The 23,090-nt window shown below is 47.5% G+C and overlaps 1 protein-coding gene across 1 annotated transcript in view; it reads left to right on the top strand.

Annotated features, from left to right (window-relative positions):
* Cnnm2 (cyclin and CBS domain divalent metal cation transport mediator 2) overlaps positions 1–12,405 on the top strand; it is a 53,887-nt gene extending 41,482 nt beyond the window's left edge. The window contains exons 6-9 of the mRNA XM_013017594.1: positions 3,390–3,483; positions 6,887–6,952; positions 11,357–11,541; positions 12,180–12,405. Coding sequence (XP_012873048.1) covers positions 3,390–3,483; positions 6,887–6,952; positions 11,357–11,541; positions 12,180–12,389 — 555 coding nt within the window. The 3' untranslated portion in view covers positions 12,390–12,405. The remainder of the gene's footprint in view (positions 1–3,389; positions 3,484–6,886; positions 6,953–11,356; positions 11,542–12,179) is intronic.
* The last annotated feature ends 10,685 nt before the right edge of the window (positions 12,406–23,090 follow it).

Genomic DNA, 23,090 nt, shown 5'->3' on the forward strand with positions numbered 1-23,090 from the left:
TCTGGCACCTGTGCAATCTTCGAATGCTGGGATTGCAGGAACACTGTCATCCAGAGAGATCTTGTAAGTAGAGTGAAGGAAAGCAGTGCAGTGAGTCCCGAGTCTTCAGTAGCTTGAGGTGAAATAGCAAAAGAAAGTTCCAGCGAGCATTGATCACGAGGCTCTATGGGTTCCATTTGAAGACCTGTTTGTTATGCTGAAATTAATGCTTTTGGTCAAAAAAGGGATTGAGATATCTGAAACAGTGTTAACCACAGACAATGAAATAATGTCCCCAGAGCCTGTGGCTCTGGGCTGGTCAGCATCTAGGACAGCTGGTTCCCCTGGGGTCTGGCCTGAAGGACACAGGAGATGTTCGCTGAGATGGCTTTTGTCTTAGACTCTGAATCCTCCTACAGCTGTGCTGCTTTGATCAGCAGACTCCCAACCCCTGTGCCTCTGCGTCCCCATCCCCACGCCCACAAGGACCTAGGACAGGCCATTTCCAGAGTGAGGCTGGTGTTTGCTGACAGCCAGAAATGGTGACTCCACCTGAGCACCTACAAGTGCCCACTCCTGCGTACACCGCACACTTCCTCTGAGTGTGAGGCCCTGGGGCATTTGCCCCACTACACAGAGTTCAGGAGGAGACAGTGCTCTATCGACTCACGATTACTGACTACAGACATTATATTTGCAGAAAGTGTGTATGTACATGCTCACTACTCAAACCCATGGGTCAGTCCAGGAATGGATGGCTACGAGACTGAGGAGACGGATGTCCCATCCCCAGCTCACACTGGCTCTTTCCTGCCAGCCAAGACTTTTTCTTTCTTTCTTTCTTTTTTTTGCCAGTCCTGGGCTTGAACTCAGGGCTCGGGCTCTGACCCTGAGCCTTTCTGTGCTCAAGGCTAGCACTCTACCACTTGAGCTATGTGGTACTGAGGAATCCAACCCAGGGCTTCATGCATGCTAGGCAAGCACTCTACCACTAAGCCACATTCCCAGTCCCCCAGCCAAGACTTTTGTTCCCCACTTACACCTCTCTCCCACACCCTGATTTTGTGCCCTGTATCCTGAGCCCCCTTCGCTTGGCCTGTCCCCCACCCCTTGACCCGCACGAGGTGGGCACCTCCTCTGTTAGACGGGCCAGCCTGCTGCCTGCTCTGCTGTCAGCACTACAGTCCCACTTCTGTCTTCCCTTGGGCCCTGTGACCTCCCCGTCCCCGGCATCAGCACCAGCGCTGCCATCCTGAGCATTCCTGATGCCGGTGACTGGACCCTCATCACCAAACTCCCCTCACCCGGTGTCTGGGGGTGAAGCTGCTTCGCTTCTGCACAGATTCCCCCCCCATTTTTGTTTCTGCTTCATCTCCTCCTCTTGGTCATGGGCTACACACTATCCTTTCTCTCCCCATTTCTTTCCACTCGCTACCCACCGCCACCGCGTCTGTCTGCAGTTCTGAACTTCCCCTGACCTTGTTCCTCCACCTCAGCCCTCAGAGCCCCTGCAGAAGGCCTTGCTCTGCGCTGGAATTCGTCTGTCTCTCTCCATTCCCATCACTGGCTCAGCTCCTTCCTGACCTTTCCATCGCCGCACCAGCCGCCCTGTGACTTCTTAGTCCTCCTACCCCTCTCTCCTTTCTCTCCTTACCTGGTCACGCTGATTCCTCACCATGCTTTCTCATGAAACCTGTGGCTTCTACCCCAGCCTGTTCTAGATCCTCCCCATCCTGAAGCCCTAAAACTGCAGGCCTACCCCCAAGCTGTTCCAGGAGCCCCAAGGTGCCAGCTGCTGTCACCCCCTTCCAGACCTCCCTTCACACCACTCCCTCTGGTTCTAGCAGACCCCGCGCAGCCTAGACATGGATCCTTGGGCAGGGAGGGCTCAGCACCTTCTTGTTTGCAAATTTGTGTAGAAGTATGAGCAGAAGAATAGAGGTGCGGCTCTGTGGTGGGACTGCCTAGCACGTGTGAGGCTCTGGATTCAGCCTTGTTGCTAAATTAATAAATAGAAAATGGAAGGAAGGTAGGTGAAAAATTATTTAGGGCTGGTAAAAAAAAACCCTACTACTTAGGCTGGGTGAAGGGAAACTTAAAATAGAGGTGTAGATCGTTTGGAGAAGCAAGCTGAGAAAGGAAATGGAGAATTTCGCGTAGGATAACTCAATCGGGAGCAGGCAGAAGGATGAGTTTGTACCAGTAGGTGGCGCTGTGCAATGCATTGGCTGATGGTTCTTTGGTCACTGAGTCTTTCTGAGCTCCTCTCCTGATTTCTAAGGGGATGATTATGAATGCTGTGAGCAGTAAATGAATCCTAAAACACTGTGCAGTGTTAGCACAGTTCCTTCTCTTGCTATTTGCCTCTCCCTTGCGAAGAGCGTTCTAGAGAGGTGCCCTCTCCCTGTAGAGGCCCCAACAGGTGCTGTAAGCAAGAGCCCTGCTGACCCTCCAGTGGGAAATCTGAACATGAAACACTTGCAGGAATGCATCAATAGACCAGAAAATGCATGTTAGCACCCACTGTGGAGGAGGATGGCAGGGTGGCAGGGCCGGACAAGGCAGCCCGTCCTAGGAGTGCTGATGGAGGAGAGGTTGCTGACAAGTGAGAGGAGGGAAGAAGGGGGAAGCTGGGTGAAGATGGGGAGGTGTGTTCTGAGATAAGGGAGCTTTCGCCAGTGCCCACGGCAGACAGTGAGAGGGCCCAGGAGTCTGGTGCCTTTAGGAGCCTGGGCTAGATGTTCACTACTTGGTCAGGGCGTCGGGTTCGCTCTTGTCTGTTCCATGTCCACAAATGATGCTGACCCTTGACCCTGCTTCTGACCCAATTCAGCTTTTGCAGAATAGCTCAGGCAACCATCACTGAATGCCTGCTCTGCATTTGTCTCACTGAGGTTGTGGTGTTGTTTTTTGGTGCTGGTACTAGGCTTGAACTCAGGGCCTGGGTGCTGTCCCTTAGCTTTTTCTCTTTACCACAGGAGCCATAGCTCCACTTCTGGATTTTTGCTGGTTAATTGGAGATAAGAGTCTCATAGACTTTTTTTTTTGCCCAGGTTAGTTTTGAATTTTGGTCCTCAGATCTCAACCTCCTGAGTAGCTAGCATTACAGATGTGAGCTATTTACTCTTTTTATTACTGGAGGACTCCCCTTGAACCTGAGAGCTAAGGATGCTGGAAGTGTCAGACATTCCCTTTTATTTCATCCATATAGCCAGTCAAACCCAGTTTCCTGTTGGAGATGAACTGGTTTGCCTCTTTACATGGGCTAGCTAGCTTATTTGAAGCTTTGGGCATCCTTGGAATTGTTGGGAGAGGATTGAGGAATGAGTCTGGGGAAGGATCACATTTGGTATAGCTGTGCAGACTGGCTTCTGCATTTACACTGAAAATTCCTTCTTTTTTTTCTGCAGGGAAAAGTGGAAGTAGAAGCTGGGAAAGAAGGTATGAAGTTTGAAGCGAGCGCTTTTTCATACTATGGTGTAATGGCCCTCACAGCCTCTCCAGGTGAGCTTGGTTCTCTGCCTGAGGACAGGGCACACTTTAGGAAACTGTCTTTATCTGTCAGCTTATTTATTTATTTTTTGAACTTTCAATCAATGTACGTCATATACAAAACTATACATATACACAGACAAATACAGATGTGTACTTATGACTACACATCTCCTTAAGTTTTCACATAATGGACATAGCCCTGTAAATAAGCAGCCAGAAGGAGAAGCAGAGTGACACCAGCCCTCCCCTCCCATTTTCCCCTGTCACTGTTCCCCAAAAGGAACCACTGCATCTTCTTGGACTTTATAGAAATGGATTTACATAGAATACATTACTGAGTCTGGCCTCTCCCCTCAGCAGTGTGTTTGCCAGCCATCTGTACTGTGTGGTGTTAGATTCTGTTTCCTCTCACTACAGTGCAGTGGTGTACATGCGAACGCCATGCTGTGTTGATCCTTTCTGTTGATGATAGACATTGGGCAGTTTCCTGTTTGCGGCTACTGTGGCAGATGGCCATGCACATTCCCGTACCTGGGTGTTGGTGGGCACATGTATGTTTCTGTTGGTGGTTGGGGTGTGTGTACCCTTCACCTTTGGCAGACCCTGCTCAGGTGTCTGCCATCCAGCACTTGAGTCTCAAATATGAGCTGTTGTGGAGTTTTCCTTAGGACCTGCAGCCTGATCTCCTTACCTGGAGAGCTGGCCTCTAAGGGTGGGTATGCCTGGGGGGCTGACTGTTCTCTGAGCGGAAGATGCCAAGATGCCAGCAAGGTGCTCTAGAAGGAGTGCAAACCACACCTGTTGTTCCCTTAGCCTGGGGACTTCAATGTCTCTAGGCCTTTGCTTACCTTACCCTGGTAGCAGCAGGTCAGACAGGTAAATGGAGGTGCTACAGTGCCACCTTGTGGCCAAAATACCAAAGGGCATGCCATGCTAGGAAACAACCAATCGCTAAACTAGCTACTTTACCACCTTAAAGGGTGGTGACCCTATGAGGGACCCCAGGGATGTGCAGTGAGAAAGTCAATGAACCGTCAAGACTTCTTACATTTTAAACCTGTTTCACCCAAGATCCATCTTCTCGCTCTCCAGTGTAGATATCGGAGTTCTGTGCCCACAGAAGCCCCATTGTCCAGGGCAGCCCAACACTTAGAACAAACCTGGGCCCCGACCTGCTATAAATTTAAAGATGATTTTCCATTTCCACTGCTTATAACACTGGCGAAGGGGGAATTTTGTAACCAGGCCCAGGAAGACCCAGGCCCAGCCTCAGTTCCATTACATGCAGAGTGCATGACATCAAGAAGAGCCCTTGGATTCCTCTTTATTAAGAGTGTATAAAGTTGGGTGTTCATAGCTCAAGCTGGGTGCTGGTGGCTCACACCTGTAACCCTAGCAATTTAGGAAGCTGAGAATCTAAGGATTGCAGTTCAAAGCCAGCCTCAGCAAGAAATCTGTAAGACTTATCTACAATTAACTACCAAAAGACTGTAAGTGGCGCTGTGGCTCAAGTGGTAGAGAGCTAACTTTGAGCAAAAAAGCTCAGTTGGCCAGGCACTGGTGTCTCATTCCTGCAATCCTAGCTACTCAGGAGGCTGAGATCTGAGGATCGCAGCTCAAAGCCAGCCCAGGAAGGAAAATCCATGAGACACTTACCTCCAATTAACCACCAGAAAACCAGAAGTGGCACTGTGGCTCAAGTGGTAGAGCACTCACCTTGAGCTGAATAGCTCAGGACAGCGCTCAGGCCCCAAGTTCAAGCCCCAAGACCAATTAAAAAAAGAAAGCTCAGTTGATAGCACCCAGACCCTGAGTTCATGCCCCAGAACTGGCATACATTCACACCCACAAAGTATATAAAACACATGTTGTAATCCCAGCTACTCAGGAGGCTGAGACAGGAGGACATTGTTTTGAGGATAACATAAACATAAAAGTCTCCATCTCTAAAATAACTGGCAAAAAGTTGGGTTAGAGAAAATGACTGAAGTGATAGAGCACCAGCTGAGAAGCAAGCTAAGCAAGTGAAAGGCTGAGTTTTAAATCCTGGTGCTGGCACAAGACAAAATAAAAAACAAACAAATGTAAGAAAAACCATTGTCTAGCAAAAAAGTATTATAGTTGTAACTGTTTTGGTAACCTGCGTGAAATTAGACCCACGTTAGAACCAGATCTATAAGATGGTAAGTTATCCACTTGTATTGATAATGAGTTTTTTGGCTTTGTTTTATTTTGCAGTTTGAAGTTAGGGCTTTGTACTTGCTAAGCAAGCACTCTACCACTTGCGCCACTCTGCCAGGCATTTTTGTGTTGGTTATTTTTTGAGGCAGGGTGCATGCTCAGGCCACTCTGTTCTACCATCCATTATTTGTGCGTCCTCGTGTCTCTCAGATCACAGACGCATCCCACAATGCTCAGACACAGCCATGGTATCACTCTCTGGAACTTTTTCACCTGATCTGCTCTTGAACTACACTCTTGAGCTGCCTCCTAAGTGATTACTAGTTCTTTAAACCTAAGTATTATCTCAATTAATATTGAACTGCAGTGAGAGGACCAGTCCCCTTGGGAGACAAGCCCGAGTGCTAGCTGCGGCTTCCTGCTCCTCCTTTGAGGCTGCCCATAGAGAAGCACAAGCTCATTCATGGCATCTCCACGTGGTGTTTACTCCAAAGCCAAATGCTTTCTTTCCCTTTGCAACTAGGATCTGAGATTCTGTGGTTTAACATTGAAAGGTGCAACCGCACAGGTGTCCATTTCTGCTTATGAAGCTTAGTTGGATAGCCAGAAAACCTGACTCCTGCCCAGCATTGCCTGGCATGGGAGGTGCCCTGAGTGGGGCCACAGCTCCCTTCGAGTCAGCAGGGAAGTCAGTGAGCTTGGCCAGCCAAACTCAGGGAAGCTCGACACGACATTTCCCTTTACTTTTGCAGTTCATGATCATTTCAAAGCAATTCGATGCGTCACGTAAAAATGTCAAGACTTACAATGTCAGTGTTCTGGAGAACGTGTTGGTTGCCACTAATGGGAGCACTCCCTGTTGGGCAGAGAACGAGTATTGGGGAGTGGCTTGTGTCATGGTCTTAGACCAGGTAGGAGTTGAGTTCCCCTTTTGCGTGGCTATTTGTGATTAGATCCTTAAGAAGAACACATTTTGGAGCTGTGAACCCCAATGGGTATTCATGGCTTAGGAACATTCTAGGCTAGTAATAGCTTCTGAATGGGATTTCCCCAGCCGTGGCCACTCTGTCCTGCTCTTCCTGGAAATGGTGTGCATACTTTTGTAGCTTCTAGAATGTCACTTCTGGGATGGAAGGCTTACATGGGTAAAACAGGTCTAGCTCCTGTCCCTTGTATGCAGAGATCTTCTGCCTTTCAATATGGTCTCACCCTGTTTTTCTCCATTTTTCAGTTCCTTTGTCCCTGTCTCGTACCTTTGTTGTCAGCAGAACAGAGTTGTTAGCCGCAGGCTCTCCAGGTAACTCTGCATGTTTCTTTTTCATAATTCCCCTGATTGCCAATACTTGACCCCCCAGGAGCCTGGCTGGCCAGGTGTGTGCCTTCTATTTGGATAAGACTGTGAGCCCTAAAACTCTTTAAGATTCTCTCTGACATATCAGAGAATTTTAAGATTCTCTGACATGAGAGAAAGCTCTCCAGGAAAGCATAAGCTACCGCAGGTGCAAGAAGGATTTAGAAGGTTGAGGAGGAATTGTGGGACATGAGCAATGGCAATGGCGAGCGAGAGAGAGCGAGAGTGAGAGGGAGGGAGGAAAGAATGGCTGTCCCAGATGATGAGGGCCTCTACCCAACCCACCTGCACCACGCACCTGGAACTGTCAGCCAAGGGAGGTGGCTGCAGAGGGTCTTTTTCTGACCTTAGCAAGCCACAGGGTAGGGAGTTTGCAGGGATGCTGAGGGCCTCAAAACCTGAGACTAGAACACACTCATCTTTTGTAGAAAGCGTTTGGCCAAAAGCCTGAAGGACTATGAACTTTTCCTAGCAAGCAAAAGAAAATAGCCCTCCACAGAGGCTGACAGCCTTCCTGCCTCTTGGTCTTTCTGCAGCCTCCATGTGCACGAGGGCATGCATTTCTGTCCTCCACCAGACAGGTTTCCCCCCTCTGCCCCCCCTCCCCCGCTTGCCCCGTCTCTTTTTTCAAGTTAACTGTGCGCATTCCTAACCAGCTGCTGATAACCATGGTGCAGGAGAGTTCGCCGTGCCTTGCTAATATGCCCCTTTGTGAAAAAGAAAGGGGAAGCACTAATCTTTCTTTAATTAAAATTGCCGGGCTTTCCTATTACAGAACTACTTTTCTGTATTGATTTAGTGTAATACAGCTTATGTTTCTAAACCTGACTGATGAAATTTGCATTTCTTAATTTAGTTTCAGTGAAACTACATCCTGCTGACAGTAGGCAAGTCTAGTCTTAGAGAGGAATTCATGTCCCTCAAACCCTTGCTTTTAAAGTTAGGGATGTTTGAGGGGTAAGAGAGTTTATTGGAATCTAACCAGCCAGCAGAATACATGTGTATGTACACACATACATATATACACATATACATACATGCTGTGCATGTATGGGCTTATATGCTCTTCCCCCATTGTATTTGCTTGTATCTGCTTCCTATTTAAGCTGGGTGCTGGTGGCGCATGCCTGTAATCCTAGCTACTCAGGAGGCGGGGCTCAGGACCACAATTCAAACCCAGCCTGGACAGACAAAGCTGAGAGACTCTTATCTCCAATGAACCAGTGAAAAGCCATTAATGGAAGCAAAGCTCAAGTAGTAGAACACCAGCTTTGAGCAAAAAAGCTAAGCCTGAGCTTGAAGCCAATAAAACAAACAAACAAACAAACAAACAAAAAAGCTCTAGTTTCTACTTTAAAACGCCAAGATGCTGAAGTAGCTGACTTTGGATTTGTATTTTACACTCCCCATTGAATGGAGAAATGTCTTCGCTCTGCCTGCTGCAGCTGATCCTGTAATCACCATCTGCTTTGCTGCGTCTCGCCCACAGGCGTGGCCGTGATAAGCTTTCTCACTCATGGGGGACAGATCCAACCGGTCATTTGCAGCCTCTTCTGGAAGGTGCATTTTGGCTGGAGACTGGGAATGAATACCTGTCAAAAGGAAAGGGTTTCTAGGCAGGATGCATAAAATAAGGTAGGACAAAAAAAAAATAAGGCAGGGGAAAAAATAGACAAGCAGTGCTAAGGTGGCAGAGAGGAATCAAACCAAAGTTTTCTTATTATTGTCATAAAATCTTGATCCATAAATTTGGCAACCACGTAGGAGCTGAGCTGGTGGCGGGCAGTGCATTGAAGCCCCGGGGTGTGTCCCCCACCCGCCATGCTGGAGACCCACCATACTGGAGATGGGGTCCTACAAAACAGAGGTGGCTGCTCCAGGCTGTGATTTTGGGCAGTGGTCTTCTGGCAAGGGAGAGGGTCCCACTCCCCAAAGACACGCCAGCTGGGGACCCAGCATGCAGGCCCTCAGGTGGCCAAGCGACAGAGAGCCTCTGGTTTCTTTCTCTTAAACCTTCACATTTGAACATGTAGACGTCAAATGAACACTGTTCGAAGTTATTAGGAGAAATGGCGATGGGATTTGTGGCTGACCCCCAGAGGAGCAGTGGCCTTGCTTGCTTCTAGGAACTGATGGATCTGCCCTGACGGGGGGGGGGGGGGGGGGGGGGGGGGGGGGGGGGGGAAGGGCCGAGGGGATATTATCGCCCTGGGAAAAGGCCTGGCCCCCTGGGGCGGGCACATACATGGTGGCTGGATTTGGAAGGATGCTCACAGGAAGGGATAGAAAAGGTTAGCATAAACTGGGGGCTGGTGGTTCATGCCAGCCCAGGTAGGAAAGTCTGAGAGACTCTTATCTCCAATAAACCACCAGAAAACTGGAAGTGGCACTGTGGCTCAAGTGGTAGAGCGCTCGCCTTGAGCTGAAGAACTCAGGGACAGCGCCCAGGCCCAGAGTTCAAGTCCCACGACCAACAAAAAAAGAAAGAGAGACAGAGACAAAGACAGAAAGACAGAAAGGAAAGAAAGGAAAGAAGGAAGGAAGAAAAAAAGGAAGGAAGGAAGGGCAAGGAAGGAAGGAAGGAAAGAAAGGAAGGAAGGAAAGAAAGGAAGGAAGGAAGAAAGAGAGAAAGAAAAGGTTAGCAGGGTGCATTTCTGGGCGTGTGCTGGTATCAGATGCTGCACTAAGCACTGCACGTGTTATCTTATTTTGAACCCTCAGACCTTATGAGGTAGGTGTGCACTTTACAGATAAGGAATTCATAGCTTAGCAAAGCTGGGTCACCTGTTCAAAGTTCCCTTGTGCTAAATATACAACACAGATCAATTATTACTGTGCCTTGTTCTCTTAGGAAATAAGCAGAAGCAATAGAGGAACTGTCACTCAGTTTAATTTTGACTAGCCGTGGAAAACTAGTTCATAAAATGACAGATGTAGACACGAAAGTTGTGATGTGGAACTCAGGAGAAATTAAATTCATCATCTGAGAGTCCTAGAGTGCTGATGTTTTGGCCCTAGTGTTTATTTTTAAATTCAGAGTTTCTTTAAATAAAGTAAATCTCACTAGTAGTATTCTCATCATTAAGTAGTTGTACAAAGGGATTTCAATTCAACATGTCAGTTTCGAGTACAATCATTCTCCCTGCATCTCTCCCAACTCCACCCTCCTCTCAATTTCCCTGGCTCTATTCTACATCTGAACATCAGATATTATGACTTTATCCTCTCACCCTTCCTCTCTCCACTCATCTGTCCCCCTCTCCTTGGCTGCGTTGTATGTTGAGAGGGACACTTAGCGTATGGGGTTTAGATGGCATTGGGGGAGGGGGAGCTGATGGTTGGTGATACATGTGAAGAACAGCTGAGTGACAGCCCTCAGGAGAACACAACACTTTGCAAATGCTTAAGCAGAGGGACACCTGCTGCGCAAGCTGCATGGTGGGGCTCATGGAACGGAAGGGACACTAGACTGTCACTTGAAGTTAGGGAAGTAGACTCTGAATGACACTAGGCTGCTATCGATGGATACGACCAATATGCTGGCTACTCTGTGGGAGAATGTTTACTCCTGTGACGCTACACAGTCCAGGACCTGTATGGTGTGGGCACCTGGTTTATATCTGTGCAAGAGGGTTGTTTATAAAAGACAAAAAAATGGAACTAGTGCCAGTGGCTCACACCTGTAATCCTAGCTAGTCAGAAGACTGAGATCTTGAGGATTGACGTTCAAAGCCAGTCCAGGTAGAAAAAGTTGTGTGATCGAGTCTGTCTCCAGTTTACCAGTAAAATGTGGACTGGAGATGTGGTTCCAGTGATTAAAGTGCCAGCCAAACAAATGCAAGACCCTGAATACAAACATTCAGAGCCTACAATGAGCCAGGCGCCAGTGGCTCACGCCTGTAATCCTAGCTGCTCAGGAGGCTGAGATCTGAGGGTCACAGTTCAAAGCCAGCCTAGGCAGGAGAGTCTGTGAGACTCTTAGCTCCAATTAACCACCAGAAAACCAGAAGTGGTGCTGTAGAGCCAGGAAGCGTAGATGCAGCACAGCTCCTTTCACTGTCTCACTGAAGAGACGCAGGTTCTTGGCATCTCCTTGCGGCCCCATAGCCCCACGCACAGTGAAGGCCCTCACAGAGCAGAGCCGTAGGCTGCCTGCATCATGGCCAGACCAATGTACACTGTTGCTGGCGACAGGACAGGGTGTGTGCTGGGCATGTGTGAGATGGCCCCGCATGGCCAGCTGTGGGGCTGACCGGGCTGTGTGCTGATTATTATTTTTCATTTGAAAACAAAAAAGAAACAGCTCACTATTGGCTATAGCATTTCAAAGGGGGTTTCTTCCTTTTCTAGGTGAAAATAAGTCCCCTCCTCGCCCGTGTGGCCTGAATCACTCAGACTCTCTGAGTCGAAGTGACCGGATCGACGCGATGCCCCCCTCGCTGGGGAGCAGCAATAACCAGCTCAACTCTTCCTTCCTGCAAGTCTACATCCCCGACTACTCGGTGCGGGCCCTTTCTGACCTGCAGTTTGTCAAGGTAAGTGGAGAGAGGGTAGCTTGGCTGGACTCAGTAGGTAGGTAGATGGCCCACTGGCCCTCCAGGCCCTCCTCTCCGTTTATCCTCCATTGCTGGGATGTCACCAGGGGGCGCTGTCCCCATCAGCTGGGTCCAGGATTCAGGCTGGGAAGCACAGGGTTTTCTTGACTCAGAGGTCCAATGAGCAGCCTTTGGAAAAGAGCCGCCCTTTCTCCAACAGTTGTCCTGAGCCCATGGCCAGTGACTCCAGCCAGGTTGGCTTGGAGCCACGCCATGGCTGCGGAGGCTAAGCCTCCGGCGAGGGCTCGGAGAAGCTGTTTCTTGCCTTCTGTCCAAGAGACGGGATCTTTTCTTAGTCTGAATTAAAGATGTCTCTTGGAGAATAAGCGAGGTGGAAGTTCATCTCCATTTCCTAGTCTGACATTGGGAGACAGAATTTGGAAATGGTTACATCATTAAGAACCGACTTGTCTGGCAGAATCAACCTGAACTTGGCTCCATTTCTACTCAAGGATGATTGTGTCCTAGAGAAACTTACACACCTAACCTTTAGGGGGTTCGTGTGTAAGAGTAGAGACGAGAGAGCCTAAAAGTAAGCATTATCTTGGTTTGTTTTCTGTGTCATCTTCCGGCCTCAGATCTCCAGGCAGCAATACCAAAATGCCTTGATGGCATCCCGGATGGACAAAACTCCTCAGTCTTCAGACAGTGAAAACACTAAAATTGAATTGACTCTTACGGAGCTGCATGACGGGTTGCCAGATGAGACAGCCAACTTGCTCAATGAACAGAACTGTGTGACTCACAGCAAGCCCAACCACAGCCTGCACAATGAGGGTGCCATCTAGGGGTGCCCTGAGGGCCCTCCCCACCCCCCGTGGAGGCCCGGCCTCTGCCCCACCACAACTTCCATCCGTGCGAACTTGTCTGCCATGCTGCGTCCGGCACCATTCTGAGACCAAAGACTTTGCTCCCTTCCCGGAGGCCTCGGCGGAGGACAGCACAGGGAGGGATGGAAACTAGAAGCGTGACACCGATGGTTCGGTCATGGCATTCAAGAGTCTGGAGACAAACTTCTTCCGCCCAAATAGAATCATGTTTATTTTTTCAGCTGTACCTTTTATCATTACTCTCCTCCCTCGATTTGCATGAAGGTGAAAATCGTGGCGATTTATTTTTTCAAGAGATCGTGTTTTTTAAAAGTGTCTTTTTGGCAGAGTTTCAGGTTGTTCTGGTTGAACTCTGCTGTGACCCTATGATATGACCCTAACAGGATGGACTTGTCCCCTCCAGTGGCCTTCCTTGGCCCTCCCCGGAAGGGACAGCCTTCTTCTGGGCCCCAGTGGGTGTCGCTGTGGAACTTGATGGATGAATGAAGAAAACCATGTCACTTCAGAACCCGCCAAGTCTGTCGTCAGTGTGGGGTGTAGGCTGCAAGAGGGACCTGCGGTCTCAGGTCTGCGTTCAGTGTTGTTCTGAGAATTTAATGTTTAACCATTCCCTTTTCCCCTAGGAAAGTTTAACATTTGCTTGGGAATGTGATTTTTTTTTTTGCTCCCACCCTAAGGAATTTCGATCACCCAAATGAATGTTAATGAATTTGAAACCCATGGTTTATCATTGGCAAGAAGCAAGTTGACTTCATCCTGGCATTCCTCCAGCCTGGGGTGTCAGCTCAGTCAGCCCTCCTCCCCCGCAAGCCCGGAGCACAGGTGCTGGTCCCCACCGCCCACCCGTGCTCTTGCTAACCCAAGATGCTGCTACACAGATGCCAAATGGAAACTTTCCACAGGGCTCCTTGGTAAACACGGGGTATGGAGGCCACCCGCCCCCTCCCCCTTTCCCCACTGGGTATGTGTATTTATCAGAACAGGTGGGCTCTGTCCTCTGGGCTGAGAGGGCATTTCTAGATCTATGTTTTTAACGGAGGGAACTTTGGGACTGCCAGTCCCTGCCTTCCAGGGAGCCAACTCTCTCTCTTCCCCTCTGTCCCTGGGTAGCGGAGCCCAGCAGGGCAATGCCCCCTGGTCCTCCTGTCTCGGATATGACTGATGCCAGAGGCTGCCAGAGAGAAACCAAATGTGTGCAGTGGCCATTTTCTGTGCGTCTCCTTGTCTTACTTTAATACCAGATTCACCCTGTATAGTGAAATTCCTATCCACAGGTATTCTTGAGTGACTGAATTCTTAACTAGTTGATCCGTGTTTTAAATGCGAGCCAAGGGATAGAGTCATACACTGAAATGAATTCCTTCTGACCACAGTGTTGGCTAAGGATTATCTCTGCCCACTGTAGCCAGTTACTGGCTGAAAAGAGAACATTCCTGCGTTTGCCTGCAGCTTCATGGGCCCACATGATGGGCTGGCCTCCTGGTGAGCAGTTTGGTTAATCTGGATACTGTGAGGGAAGGGAGGTACAGGGGATGGAACCCAGGGCCTTGCACACCTCTGGGCTATACCCCAGTCCTTGGTTTGATGGATCTGGTGTCACATACATTAACTTTGTGCCCTGGATTGTGTCCCTAAAAAGGGGGCCATGCCCCTCAGTGCAGAGAAACTCGTCTCCCTTGGTGATAAGTCACAGGACGTCCCTTCTAAAGAGGCCGGGTGGGCTGCTGCTGCCGGGGACAGAGCTGGTACCATATGGCATGAGTCTAGTGGGACCCTATCCCATATCCCCTTTACACAACCTTTACACAAGTGAGCGTGTGTTCTCTAAGCAGCATCTAGTGGACATGAGCCCCTTGATGATGAGCCTGGCTGGGGCACTGGTCTCTCCTCCAAGCCGCCACCCTGGCCCAGCATTATTTGCTTTCCCTGGGGTGTGAGAGCCAAGTGGCTGAGCTGAGCTGAGATCCTCTGGCCTTGGGACTGTCAGCCACTCGGGCCCAGGGCTGTTCTCCATGCACAGCTGTCTTGGTGCCGTGTGCTGCTAAGAGGAATCATTGGAAGAGGTCGTGTGTTGCTGTTCTTTCTCAGAGCTCCATTCTTCCTTCACAGACTCAAGAGAGCTGGGAGGCTGGTCTGTGCCGCGCCTCAGCTGCTGCCTCTCTGACATCAGAACTCCTTAGTGTCCCTGCTTAGGGTGGTAGCTTCTTGCCAAATGTTCTCTTATAAAGGAGCTGGCAGGGTGGCTTTGCAATGGGGCTCCCAAAGGATGAAGATTATTTAAGCCTGCCAAGTTTATGTTCATTTCACCTTTTGATTCTTCGCACTGTATTATAATAGGGACTCCAGCATAGTTTCTGTGCAGGCCCTGAAGGAATGAAGGCAAACATTTGGCTGTAATGACACTTGCTCAGGGGACAGCTCCAGACCCTCCTTTAACATTTGCACTGGAGCCATCAGGTTCCTCTCCTAGGCCACACTGGCCCTCGGCCAGTGGACCCCTCAGACCACTGGAGGAGGAGAATGGCATTGGCTAGGAAAGCCTATGTCCTTCATAGTGGTGAAACCCATTGGCAGAGCCAAGACTGCAAGTAGTTGAAGTCTCCGTATGCAGTTAACTGCCCCGCCCCCAGCAGCTCTGGCCAGATTGTCTTCTCCTGGGTTGCATTTAAGGGGCTGAGGAGGGCTGGGTTGGCCAGGATCAGGCCCAGGAGACCCGGATACTCCTGGAAGACTTCCCTTGGGCCACTGCTGCCAGCTCTGGCTCTGTGGGGTGGGAGCAGCCACTCTGGCATTCCTAGTATCCAGACACACATTCCCAGGACACTTTGGCTTCTCTTTATAAATGAAGGAGCCTTTTTCTTACTGCCTCAGAGGATCTTTCCATTGTTCTGTATTCACAGGCAAGTCCCAAACCATCTATTTAAGCTCTTAGGAAAACAGATCCCTGATGATATTTATACATGGATATGGGGTGCTAATTAACTCATAAGTGATTTGAACTTGAAAGGATGCCCCATATAATTCTGTTCTCCCTCCCCCCTCACTCCCAGTAAGCATTCAGTGCCCTCTGGGCATGATGAGCTTCCCCAAGTGGAAGGAGCTGGGCATCACACCACTTTCTTGTGTTATTTCAAGGAACTCGTGCAGAACTTCACACTGATATGGAACACTAACTGTGAATAGATTTACCTTGCTATCCCTGGCTCTCTCTATACAACTAAAGAACCAGCATTTCCAAGTCTTGGGAGATAGTGGCAGATACCAACACAAATTCATTTCTCCTAGGAAGTGGAACATAGTTTGAGCAAAGCAGGGACCATGAACTTCTTTCCTCAAGTTCTTCAGGTTGAAGAGCAGACGTAGGTAGGTGCTGGCGACTGAGCCCCATGACCTTCTGAAGGCTGCAAGGATCTGTGCCATTTTCTCCATTCCTGGATCCAGGGACTAACGTCTCCCCAGGAGTGAGGCCAGGCAGATGAATCTTCTGGACTGGTGCAGAAAAATGCTTACCTTGTCCCCAGGCTAGGAGGGCTTGGCTTGCATAGTGCTCTGTGTAACCCATGCTCTGCTGGCTTATTCCAGCCAGGATTTTCTTGTGAAGGGATGAGAAAATGTAGCAAATCTGGCACTTGTTGTACTCCCTTCTTAAGGAAACAGGCTCGTGGGCCACGCTCCCTTCCTAGGCCACATTTGCTTCCATTCTGGGCTGTGTATTAGTGGTGCTTCTGTCCAGTAATGGTAACTGGATCTGCTGTAGGATAAGCCAGAATTAGGAATTTAGAGAGCTGAATATGAAAATGACTTGGAGGATTCAGAAACTTTTCTGATACAGATCTATCAATAAGCAACTTATTCAGTGGGTTTTTAATACCTCAGGTCCATTGTCTGATTTCTTTCACATTTGAGTGGCTGATGAGTTCAGAGATGTCTAGGCTGAAGTTCATTTACTCCCATTTGAGGGATGAGTCATGTCAAGGCCACGCCTGCTGGTAGAACGGTCCCACAGGTGGGCCTGCCTTCTCCAGGATGCGTGCTGTCTGCAGCCAATACCTATTTGCTAGTCTTCTGACTCTTCCTTTTCTCTGAGCATTCACATTCCAGTCCTGGTCAGCTGGCCGGTCGCAGCACCCGCAGAGCAGGCGCCTCCGCCCTCCTGCTGCCTCTGGTTGGGGATCTTTGCTTCTCCGACCTTGATTGGCTTCGCTCGCGTTAACCTTCCCGTGTGCCAGAGCCACCATCTCAACTAGAGTTGTTTTTTTTTTTTTTTTAATGTTTTGATGGGAAATACCAGGTGGTACTTTGAGCAACATAGAAATGAAGGTTCTAGAGGGGGCTCAGGTTGTATGTGAAGCAAAACAACACCCTCTACCCCTGCCCCAGTACTGTGGATTGACCCCCCTGCTAGCACATGCCAGGCTAGCACTCTTCCAGCCACCCCTCCAGCCCTGTGAAGGTTTGTATTTACACAGACCCCATACATAGCTAAGATTCACAATTTTCCAGGATATAATATCCATTGGGACCATGTTCAGATGAGGATGACAGAGTACTGTCTTGCCTCACTTAGAAGGGGACCCTGTTCTCATACCTGACCCACATGGGTTTGTTTGGGGAGGGTGTGCAGATTCCTTCAGCTTCATCCTGAAGAGACCAAAGGGGCTTGGAGGATTGCTCCTTTGGTTGGAGACTTAAGATTTCCTGAGTATAAACAGCTGGTGTCCCAAGCCCCCAGACGGAATGAGAAAGAGGCCTAGGTTCTCACCCCCTAGAGCTTGTCTAGCTGGTCCTTACTCCCCACAGCTGGTCTACTGTGAAGGTGGAATCTTCAATCCATTGACTTTGTTTTTGCAGTCCTTTTAATCCACAGATGTATATGCTTTATTTTATATTATTTATTATGTACATAGTCTCTATTGTTAGTATATCATCTGTTAACCTAAGATCTGTTTTGAAGCCCTTCATCCATGGAGCCTAGGGTTCTACTGTCCCTTGTTGGGTAAGAGGGCAGTTTTTATCCTTTCCCCACCCCCAACATATTGCTGCTTTCATCCTGGCCCAAGCATCCCCGGACGGTCTTATTGCCCCTACTTATTCCTGATGGCCAACATTTGGGAGGAAGGTAGAGGCAGGTCTCCTACCTTGTGGTAGGGCCTACCAAAACCTTCCATGAAGTATTGCCAAGGTTTCTTGACTGGGTCTCTTTCCCTATGCAATGGTACAGTAGAACTCTTGAGACCACAGCCTTCCTCCTCACCCTCCTCCCAAGCCAGTGGCCACCCCACAGTATGACCTCTACTTCTGACTGTGGGTTGCAAAATCTCTCTGGACTATGGAAGCTGCCTGCCCATCTGGGCTCTTAATATGCCTTTTATTGGTGGTAAAGTCCAGTGCCAACATTGCCTTGGTCCTCAAGTCCTTGCTTTGTGTTTGATTTTCATCATCCTTGGCCTGTCCTCACTCACTGTATCATGTTGTACATTTCATGCAGTTGAGCAGTAACGTTTTCTGAATATTCAGAGGTGTATAAAGCTAAATAAGCACGAATCAAGTGTATAGGTTTCATGTCATAATGAATGCATTTTATAATCCAAATGATGTTGTAGATTTACAATCTATATTTATTTTGTATCAATTTATTTGTAAACCTTGTGATTGTTTTAAAAGGGTTTTTATTTCTATTCTATTTAGATAAATGATTTTCTGTTCACCCTTCTAGATGTATGTTGCCTGTTTCCCCTTTCATTTATGCAACACCCACCATACTGTCTTGTCCAGTACTGTCTTGTCCCAGCCTTGGTCCCCAGCTCGACTGCATGGCTTTACTGGTGGGAAAGTCAAGACTGCACCTTGGCATGTTAACACATCGGGGTACTTCTCTGGAAAGACACTGCAGTAACTTTGATAACTTCTGTTGTCAAAGAGGTGCCTCCACGTTAAAGCCTGGTACAGCTGGTTCTGGGAGGTGTCCTCAGCAGAGTGAAGTCTGTCTCCATCGCTAGAAAAGGACATTGACCAGTATTCCAGTATCCAATGCCTAGACATCAGCTGTTCTTCCCCCTAACATACATTTCAGCTGGGCAAATAGCCAGATTGGGTCTTCCTTTCCCAGGCAAGGGCAAAGGATTTGCACAGGCCTCTCAGTTGGCTCCTGAAGATGAAAATGGCTGTTCACATCCTCTGCTGGGCCAAGCTTGGAAGATCGGAGCAGGCACTGTTGGGTCACCCTGGTCACATGAACCTGGTATTTACAGGAAGCAGATCAAGATGTTCTTTGGGATTTGATGGGTGCCCTTACACCTCAGTAACTCAGGGTACCATCACCACTTGAAGTTCACACCCTTCACACTCAGGTGTTTTGTCATTTTAGGGCCAATGATACATTCTAAACTGTATTTTTCTGGAGTCTAACCCCCTCTTCTGTTAACTTTACAATTTCAAAGAGGCCCATGCTCTGAGAATTGAGCTTGACCAATCTCTTTTTAGTCCCAACTCAATTTATTTGACCAGGGTGTTTAGTGTTTTACTTAGACTTGCTCATGGATGGGATACTTCAAGAACGATTGATGACATTACCTTTTGAGATACTACCTGATCTCCACCCCCCCACTTCACTAGTCACTACCCCATCATTATTATTATTTTGTCAGTTGTGGGGCCTGAACTCTGTGCCTAAGCACTGTTCCTCAGCTCAAGGCTCATTCTCTACCACTTGAGCACAGTGCCACTTCCAGCTTTTTCTGCTTATGTGGTGCTGAGGAATGGAACCCAGGGCCTCATGCATACAAGGCAAGCACTCTACCACTGAGCCACCTTCCCAGCCCCTACCCCATTTCTTAGAAGTAGTGTGCGGTGCATCTGTATCCAGTCAAGTGGTGTCATTTTAGTCTGCTCGCATTCCCAAAGAGCAGGCACAAAATAGCAGCAGGGTAGAAGGAAGTGGTTGCAGCCCATATATTCCTAATTAAGCACTGTTGGGCTTTTCTGCTATACTCTTGTTTAGATGAGTCACAAGCTCAACTCTGAAAATGTGCACAGAAGATGGAGGCAACTTTTTTCATGTGATTTGTCTGAGCCCTCCAAGTCCTTGGAGTACATGTTAATTCATTACCATTGCACATCCTATTGTGATGTACTCTGGGCTTTCTCTTCACATTTGTGATCCTCAGTCTCTGTGCTTCTGAGGAAACATACTGATCGGGTCTGGTAGGAAAAGTGACTGAATGGCTTTCCATAGCTTGGAGTTGGTTCCTAGAAATTTGTGTTGTGTATCAGCGTACTGGGGCTTTGCCTTGGGCTGAGTGCTGTCCCTTGACTTTTTTGCTGATGTCTGGCACTCTACCACTTAAGCTACAGCCCCACTTCTAACTTTTTTGTGGTTAATTGGATATGAGTCGTATGGACTTCCCTGCCCAGGATGGCTTTGAACCACAATATCCAGCCTTCTTAGTAGCTAGAATTACACGTTAGAGCCACTGGCACCCAGCCCTGGAAACCTATTTTTTTTTAGGTAAATTTAGTAAGGACATTGATTCCTAATTAAAGGTAAAAAGTCAAACTATATTAAATAGCTAATAAACTGGTTTTATGATTCATTGTTTTCCTCCCAAGAGTCCGATGCCTATCGTCAGTGTGTACTTTTTCCAAAGTCCCAGGACCTTATAGGGATGGTTAATCAGTCCTTGTCAGTGTAGCTCAGTGACATGCTATCTCCTCAGTGAATGTAAAACCAGTCTCTAAGGGGAATGAGCTGCCACTCTTTTGTTGGAGTGCTTTCCTGCTGGGGTGGCAGTGATTGTCATTTGTTCAAATAGGAGGCCAATAATGGCCTATAGTGTTACAGACTGAGAGCTACAGTTCTGTTACACCACTGACTGAGCCAAAAATGAAGTAACTTAAATTTCTACACTCGCAAGTCAAAGACTAATGCTGTTGAGACCCTCCCAAAAAAGACTGAACATTTAATAAACATTTTTCAATGTTGGGAAGGTTTACTTAGCAAATTCTCTTTCCAAATATCTCAAAGGACCACTGCTAAATGTTTTCCATGGGAAGAATGTTCACTCTGGAAGGGAAGGCATACCTCATCCCAGACACTTTCAGCCTCATCTGTAGCTCTTTGGGAAGAGCTGGATGGAAGAGCAGAGAATTTTGAGAACATATTTCTACCCAATTTAATTCACAGAGCAGTCTTATTCATTCACTCTTATTCTAGTAATAAAATAGAGCCAAGGGCAACTTACTTTACATGAAGAAACATAAAAGGGGCCAGACTCAAAACTGTCAAGTTGTTTTGAAAAGGGAAACAGAGGACTGGGAAGGTGGTTCAGTGGTAGAGTGCTTGCCTTGCATGCATGAGGCCCTAGGTTCAATTCCTCAGCACCACATAAGCAGAAAGAGCCAGAAGTGGAGCCGTGGCCCAAGTGGTAGAGCTCCTGCCTTGAGCCAAAGAGCTGAGGGACAGTCCCCAGGCTGAGAGTTCAAGCCCCAGGAACAACGAAAAAAAAGGAAACAGAACCAGGCGCTGGTGGCTCACATCTATAATCCTGCATACTCAGGAGGCTGAGATCTGAGGATCACAGTTTGAAACTAGCCTGGGCAGAAAAGTCCATGAGATTCATCTCTAATAAACTACTCAGAAAAAAGTTGGAAGTGGCACTGTGGTGCAAGTAGTAGAGTGCTGGCCTTGAGCACAAAAGCTCAGGGATAGTCCCAGGCCCCAAGTTCAAGCCCAGGATTGGGGGAGGGGGGAGGAGGGGAGAGAAAAACAGATTCCTTGGACCTGTAGTATCTACATCAGCAAGTTTGAGATTAAATGTTCTATGTCCAATCAGGAATTTTTTTTGCACTAAAGCTCTACAGAGGAATTTAAACTATATAGTCATGTTTTGCATCTTTTGTGGGTGATTGCACCAGAGATGTACTTACATAAACTGAAATGATTATATCATCAAGTGATATAATCTTATGAGATGATTGTTATATTTGTCATCGTTGTTGACTGAAGTGTTGTTAATGAGGCTGATGGCTGTATTTTATTTTTGAAATTACATACCTTTGTAGGACACCTCTGTCAGACTGTTGTAGCCCTTGTGTCTGAGGACAGGGAATAATGGTTGAGAATAGAAAAGCTGTTTTATTTGTTTTGTAATTCTCTTTTAGATACTTATTTCCTGATATTGCTATGCACTCCACAGTGAGAGAACAGTATGAAATGCTGCTTTGCGGTTAGTGGAGGTGTATGGCCCAGGCAGTGTAGGTTTCAGAGGTTGCCTGGCTCTGCTTTCACACAGTTAGTGGAGGTGTATAGCCAGGCGTTGAAGGTTTCTGAGGTTGCCTCGCTCTGCTTTCTCGAGGTTAGTGGTGTATGGCTGGGCGGTATAGGTTTCTGAGGTTTCCTGGCTCTGCCTTCTTGTGGTTAGTGGTGTACGGATGGGCGGTGTAGGCTTCTGAGGTTGCTGGGCTCTGCTTTCTTGCTGTGTGTTTGTGTACATCATCTCTGCTCCTCCACAATGCCTGTTTTTCTTTTATCTTCAAGGTTATTCAGGTAGCTCCGTGGTAGATTTCCCAAAGTTGTATATCACTTGAAATCATTCCATCTGAGAAAAAAAGAACTTTAAAGAGAATCTGGATATCCCAGTCACTGAAAAAGAAAGTCATGAGAAACATTTAAGTATTGACCCCCTAACTATTAAAACAAGTGAGGAATTAGACTGTTAATGGCAGGGCAAGAGCTGGATCATAGTAACCATTTTTCCCACCATCAAAGAGAGGTTAAATAGTTTCCATAACATGGAATGTGGACAAAGTTCCTAGCCTAATACAGACTTAAAAATGCAGTTGTTTGTCTCTAGTGAGTAAGCAGAGTATTTAAAAATGCCCAGGCAGCCTTGGAAAATCTTGAGGGCTTTTAAGTTGTTGACAAAATATTTCTTAAATAAATCTGATTTAAGATATCTAATCATGGACAAAGTATTTTTAATCTGACATGTAACTGCATGTGATTTTTATAAGTGTTTTCTTAAAGACATGAGCATTTGTTGCTCATGAGCATTTGCAGCTCTTACGGTATTACTGTTATTCTCTTAAAAAAAACCATTTCTAAAAGCATCTTAGGGTAGCTTGAAGGACTTAATTATTTTAGATCTCAGCAGAGTTATAGATATGGTAGAAGCAAATCTTAGGTCTAATGCAGAACAGTTTTGTTTTTTTTGCTGGTCATGGGGCTTGAACTCTGTCTGGGAGTTGTCCCTGAGCTCTTTAGCTGAAGGCAAATGCTGTACCACTTCTGGTTTTCTGGTGGTTAACTGGAGATAAGAGTCTCATGGACTTTCCTGCCCGACTGACTTCGAACCACAATCCTCAGATCTCAGCCTCCTGAGCAGCTAGGATTACAGGAGTGAGCCACTGGCACCCAGCCATAACAGTTCTAAAGCTTAAATTTTTTTCAGAAAAAAGGAGGTGGCACTGTGGCTCAACTGGTGGAGGCTTGCCTTCAGCTGAAGAGCTGAGGGACAGCGCCCAGGCCCTGAGTTCAAGCCCCTGACCAAAAAATAAATTTTTTTTTTTAATTTCAGAAATACACCATCAAAGCTTTAGCTGAGTATTTCTGCTACGGTAAGTGTAATGGGCAACTATTCTTTTTTTTTTTTTTTTTTTTTT

The sequence above is a fragment of the Dipodomys ordii genome, unplaced genomic scaffold (assembly GCF_000151885.1).
Source record: "Dipodomys ordii isolate 6190 unplaced genomic scaffold, Dord_2.0 Scaffold36, whole genome shotgun sequence".
Lineage (NCBI taxonomy): Eukaryota > Metazoa > Chordata > Mammalia > Rodentia > Heteromyidae > Dipodomys > Dipodomys ordii.